Raw genomic sequence first — 6,221 nt, 5'->3', positions numbered from 1 at the left:
GTTCCAGGCCAGAAAATACTACAGAATGCAATCCTGTCTCAAATAAAAGGGAAAAAAAGATGTTTTTCTTCCATTCCACTAAGTCAGCATTAAGCTGATTTTTTTTCTGGAAAAGACAGATGAGTAAATAACGTAGGCATCGAAGGCCATATGGTCTCCTAAGTAACTCCTTAGTTCTGCACGAACAGCCATGAGCAGTCCACAAACACACGCAGTGACCGCATTACGGCAGAAATGTACAGGCACTGAAACGTGACTTTCCTTCAGTTTCCAAGGGTCACAAAAAGCTTTCATTTAACATTTATCCATCTGAGATGTGTCCACACACGCATGCCCGTGCATATATTTGCATGTGCACAAGTGCCATGGCTCTCGTGAGGAGGTCAAGGACAAACAAACGCACTTTTTCAGGCTTGGTGGCAGGTGCACTTACCTGCTGAGCGATCTTACCAGACCAGAAAACGCTATTCTTCTTTTCAATTTTTTTAAAATACATTAGAAATTTGCAAGACGTTTTTAGTCCAAGGACCCCCAGAAGTAGGAAGCAGACCAAAGTTAGACCATTTTTCTCTCTTGTACGGAAGCACTATGATCTATTTGGTCCATGGCTCTATCTATGGCAGTTGGAACATTCACTGCTATATTCCCAAGCTCACAGTCACTGCTGAGTAAGTAAACGGGCATGTGATTGGGTTGAGTGCAGAGTCACCGGAGGAATGGAGAAAAGGCGGAACAGATGAGAAAGAACACAGTTCTACTCGTAGCCTCAGTTTACCCTGCCTTCACTTGGGCTTGTTTCTCCCAATAAGTCTTTGAGAAATATCAGAAGGTTCAGACCAGGGTTTCATTCAGCATCTTTATTCTTCCCTTTGAGCCCCAATATAACCCTGACAACAGCTTCATCTAGAAAGTGAAAACTATGTTGGGTAAGAACCCTTCTAAGGACCTGGCCTCCCCTCCTCCTCTCACGGGGTTGGCAGTAGAAGTAAGGCAACCCTATGGAGAAGGAAAGTGAACTACTCTACAGCTTCGACTGTCCCCATCTCTGGCAGCAATGTTAATATAAGAGAGACCAGCCACCTCCACATCCCACGCAGGAGGAACTCAGGAAAGTGACTTGGATGCCCTCATACACATGCCTGTGAACATGGGGACTGAGTGAGGCAGGCCAGGCCAGGTCAGTGTCCAGACATACGGCTCTGGCCTGTGGCCCAGTTGGCAAACATAAAGCCCAGGCTGATGGCCATGAAGAGGACTCCCAGGATGCCAAAACACAGGGCCTGTGAGCAAGAGGAAGAAAAGGTGGAGTTGGCCAGGATCACCCACCAAAGCATTCCAGAGAATGCTCTTGAACCCCTTTCAGACAAAGCCCATCCATTCCTGGCCCTCCTCTATTCTCCCAGCCCTCAAAGCAAGCAGCTATCCCATCTTTTCAGAACCTTCTGGGAATTAATTCCCTCCATCACTTTTTCAGAGTATCGCTGCCTCTCTCCCCAATGGTGCTCCCTCCATCTACCTGAAGAGTCCTCTCTCTATACTAGTCCTCTCCCCACTTTGCACTGCTGGACACAGACCCTAGAGATTCAAAAATGCTAGGGAAGCCCGCTGCAACTGAACCACGAGCTCAGTCTACCAGTCCTTCTAGAGTGTTCTCTCTCTTCCCAAATGTTGCTTGTGTTCTATCTATTCTATCTGCTCTACCCCTTCCCAAGACAATCACCTTCACTCTTTCTCACAACCTGTCCCTCTTCCTGGATGCTCCTTCCTCTCCCAACCTCATCTGGATAATGCTCCTGTCATTTTTAGCCCTCTTGGAGCAAGTGGTCGCTCTTCAGAATGCTACTTCTTTCCCCAGCACTCCTTCCTGAGATACTCACCTGGATCTTGGGCCAGGAAAATAAGGGTTCCACCTCAGAAGGAACAATACGTAGATAGAAGACACTGGGAAGGATGAAGATGAGGCTAGGGGCTGAGGTGGATCCTGAAGGACAGAAGAGGACAGCAATCAACCTAAGTCTGAAGGCAAGGCCCATATTAGCTAGGGCAAGGAACTGAGGTTGAAGATACTGACCAATAAACCCAAAGATATCTCGGATGGTTGGCACACAAATGACAAGGACATTGACCAAAATCAGCAGGATCAGGGCTATGGCCACATGTCGTGTCCAACTGAAGGCCTTGCTTGGGAAGAGCAGCTGCTGTAGGGCTCGGCGGATCTGCAGGTAAGGAAGGGCAGGACAGGGGGCAGGACTCACATGCTGTCCCCTCTGGTATGTGATCCTGTCTGTTTCTACTCGGTCTAAGATCCTTGATTTCCTACCCCACTATCTATGCCTTCATCCTGTCTGACCAGGTATCTATGCCTCTACCTCAACAGGCCACATCTCCTTTTTCCATATGACTCTATCGTTGCTTCCACCACTACGGAAATCCTGACTCCTCTTTTGTTCATCCCCACCTCCCCCTCTGACCATTACCTATCCTTTTACCCCGTCTGAAAGCCCTGCCTCTCTCGCTATCTGACTATCTTCACCACCCTGTCCCTTCTTTATTAGTGGTTTTTGAGATAGGATCTCATGTAGCACAGACAGGCCTCAAACTCAACACTGTAGCTAAGAATGACCTTGAACTCCTAATCCTCCTGTCTCTACTTCCAGAGAGCTAGGATTACAGGCACATACCACTATATACTATTTAAAACAGTGCTGGGGATCTCACCCAGGGCCTCATGTACGTTAAGAAGCACTCTGCAAACTGAGCTACATACCTGACTCCAGGTCCCCTTTTGTCCAACCATCTATTTTTGCCTTCTCTGTTCACCAGGCCCGTTCTTCCCTCTGCTCATCCCCTTATTCCTTCAATCCCCAGGCCCTCCTTGCCCCCACTCACAGGGAAAAGCACAACTGGCACAGTCAGGGTTACAGCAAGCAGCACAGCCAGACGCACACAAAGAATGAGCAGATCCTCCTGGGTGTACATTTCCAGCATCTCTGCCTTCACAGTGCCTGGAACACAAGATACAAGAACACTAGGCTCAGTAGCCCAGAAACCATGACACATATGATGAGAAAGTCTACACACATGATGTTTACTCTACTTTTTGAAAACTGATGGGCCTGAGGTCCTGGAATGCAAAAGCTCAGAGGCTTCTGCTCTCGCCCAGGCTCGGTCTCTACTCCCACCCATGGCCCCAGCCACACTCACTGTAGAAGGTCAGGTATCCAAAGGTGGCTGTGAGCCCATACATGATGAACATAGCCCCGATGGACATGTTGGCCACAGCTTGCATCCTGCGCTGGGTGGGCCTGGAATGTATAGATCATGGAACTGTCATGGCCATACCCTTGAACTTGTGTACCCTCAAAACTGGCTCCCACCCTCCAGAGTCTCCTTCCTCCTAGGACCAACAATGTTCAACTGGTACACACTGACACTCTATCTCTGCCTCCCTTGGGTAACTAGCCAAGCCTCCCCTATCCGTCCATCTATGTCTCTGCCCCTATGACCATCTCTGCCTTTTCCTCCATCTGACATCTATATTGCCCCCTTCTGTCGGATCCTCTAAAAACCCCAGTCCTGCCTCCCTTCTGTCCACCTGTCCCTCTCCAGCCATCGGATCATCCTTGCTTCCTCGACCTCATCTCTCCTCCTCTTCCATCAACTCATCTGATCCCTGCCTCCCGACTCTGTTCACTCTGTTCACATTTATTCTGGGCATTAGAAGAGTGTACTACTTAAATCCAGTCAGTAAATAGTCACTTCTCTGCATCCCTGAGGTTTCATAAACACTCCAAATCCCTCCTTTGTCAAAACCAGCCACCCTCAAGATACCATACCAAGGTTGCTACGGAGACTGCCAGACATTATGGCTACTGCCCCCCTCTAGATGGCTGATCACAACGCCCATCTACTCTACTCACCGGCATAGCTCTGTGTAGATGGGCAGCACCTCAGGGTGGCAGACAAAGGCAAAAGCCATAATAGGGACCGTGTAAGACATCTGGGGAATGGTCCATGAATATAGAATTAGAACCCTTTGAGTAGTCCCCATTACCTTTGAAGTAGGGCACATGACACAGCCCCCAAAGCCCAGTACTCTGATTTTAAAAAATGAAATGTTGGGATAGGGCAAGAGGGCCCAGTGTGGTACAAGCTCCTACCTGCCTGCATACCTACCTGTGAGTCAACTGTGAACAGCTTAGCCTCACAGCTGCTGTTAAACCCCTGGATGGGAGGCTGTTCACCCTCCACTGCTGTGTCATTGTGGCTCACATCACAGCCAAGCTGGAACTTCTTATAGATGACCTGGGTATCCCAAGTAAGGAAACAAAGTTGCAAAGAAGGTTTTGCCTATGCCTCAGTGTCTCAAACTCTCCCCCGCCGCCTCCTGCCATTCATGTCCTCGCTAACTTACCGAAACGAGGAAAAACAGCATGCAGGTCAGAGAGAGGCTGCTCGTATACCCCAAGTAGCCTACAAGAAGTGATAACAGAGCCTTGGAAATCAAGAAACCCAGTACACCGAACATCAAAGCCTTACTCTGTCCTTCGAATACGCTTCCATTTCCACCTGAACCAACCTCCCTCTGTAGAAAACTCCTACCAATCTGCTAAAAGCCAAATCAGACAAGCCCTCCCCACCCTCTCAGCATTCCACAACCATTGAAAATGTCTCTTTTTTTTCAGACTGGCAATATAGCCCAGTGGTATTACACTTGCCTAGTCTGTGTGCACTCCTAGGTTCAGTCTCCAGGACCAAAATAAAAACAAACTTAATATGGGAAATAATAAGGGCTTTTTCTACTTAGTGCCCATGCTCTGACCCCTGCCACCCAATGACCAACCCAGGAAGCCTCCTTACCCAGGTGTTTCATGAGAGCCAGAGGCAAGATGATTAGAAAGCTGACCATGATAATGAGGAGGTTTCCCTTCAAGAACCAGTCCCTGGGTAGACAAGAAGATTCCAGCACCCACATCAGATGGCTAGCAAATACCTAAGTTTCACTTCCTAACTTTCAGTTCTGACTTTCTCTTCTGGCCTCTGGGGCCACCGTGCAAATGTGGTACACATACACACATTTCGACAAGTAAGTATCTTTTTAAACTTAGGACTGGGGAGATGACTCAGTTGATACAGTGCGTGCTATGCAAACGTGAAGACTTGAGTTTGGATCTCCATCTCTCATGCCACAGTGCACATCTGTACTCCCTGCACGGTGGTGGTGGAGACAACAGGATGCTGTAGGCTTCCTGGCACACTGGTATAGCCTAATTGGTAAGCTTCAGGTTCAGTGAGAGATTTCATCTCCAAAATATAAGATAAAGAAAGATAAAAGAGGGGCTGGAGAGATGGCTCAGAGGTTAAGAGCACTGACTGCTCTTCCTGAGTTCAATTCCCAGCAACTACATGGTGGCTCACAGCCATCTGCAATGAGATCTGGTGCCCTCTTCTGGTCTGGTGGTATCCATGCAGAGAGAACACTGTATACATAATAAATAAATAAATCTTTAAAAAAAGAAAAAAGAGAAAGATAAAAGAGACACTTGAGACCAATTCTGGCCTTTACACGCATGTACACACATGTGCACATACATAAGAACATACACATATGCCGGGTGGTGGCAGCGCATGCCTTTAATCCCAGCACTCGGGAGGCAGAGGCAGGTGGATTTCTGTGAGTTTGAGGCCAGCCTGGTCTACAAGAGCTAGTTCCAGGATAGGCTCCAAAGCTACAGAGAAACCATGTCTCAAAAAAAAAAAAACAAAACAAAATAAAAAACACACACACATACAACACAAACACCCTTTGAGTGTCTATGTTCCAGGCATTCACATTTTCTCTTTCTATCACATAAACAAAATTGAATAGAGTAAATCTTGGTTACATACACATGGGACTTAATTGTAATTGCTATAGCAGAGGGACATCTTTCACTGGTAAAAGCACTTGCCTGGCATATGCAAAGGTCCCAGGTTTGAACCCCAGCAAGGTGGAGAAAAAAAGAAAACTCAGACATACCTAGTCATAGTTGGATGATCTCGGAATCAAGCCAACCATTTCACAGGATACACACAGATAATAAAAACCAAACACTTATTCATCTTGGCACATAAAACTGTCAGACAGGCCGGGCGGTGGTGGCGCACTCCTTTAATCCCAGCACTCGGGAGGCAGAGGCAGGCGGATCTCTGTGAGTTCGAGACCAGCCTGGTCTACAGAG

At 47.6% G+C, this 6,221-nt stretch overlaps 1 protein-coding gene across 1 annotated transcript in view; it reads right to left on the bottom strand.

The window, feature by feature from the left end:
• Positions 1 to 861: 861 nt before the first annotated feature.
• Slc38a5 (solute carrier family 38 member 5) overlaps positions 862 to 6,221 on the bottom strand; it is a 9,324-nt gene continuing 3,964 nt past the window's right edge. Inside the window, exons 8-16 of the mRNA XM_005352830.3 lie at positions 4,861 to 4,943; positions 4,415 to 4,473; positions 4,177 to 4,305; positions 3,921 to 4,000; positions 3,205 to 3,305; positions 2,890 to 3,005; positions 2,072 to 2,216; positions 1,878 to 1,981; positions 862 to 1,280 (exon numbers count right to left, since the gene is read on the bottom strand). Coding sequence (XP_005352887.1) covers positions 1,179 to 1,280; positions 1,878 to 1,981; positions 2,072 to 2,216; positions 2,890 to 3,005; positions 3,205 to 3,305; positions 3,921 to 4,000; positions 4,177 to 4,305; positions 4,415 to 4,473; positions 4,861 to 4,943 — 919 coding nt within the window. The 3' untranslated portion in view covers positions 862 to 1,178. The remainder of the gene's footprint in view (positions 1,281 to 1,877; positions 1,982 to 2,071; positions 2,217 to 2,889; positions 3,006 to 3,204; positions 3,306 to 3,920; positions 4,001 to 4,176; positions 4,306 to 4,414; positions 4,474 to 4,860; positions 4,944 to 6,221) is intronic.

Source organism: Microtus ochrogaster, chromosome 10 (assembly GCF_000317375.1).
Source record: "Microtus ochrogaster isolate Prairie Vole_2 chromosome 10, MicOch1.0, whole genome shotgun sequence".
Classification (NCBI taxonomy): Eukaryota; Metazoa; Chordata; class Mammalia; order Rodentia; family Cricetidae; genus Microtus; species Microtus ochrogaster.
The sequence above is the reverse complement of the archived record's forward strand: the minus strand, read 5'-3'. Positions and strand labels throughout refer to the sequence as shown.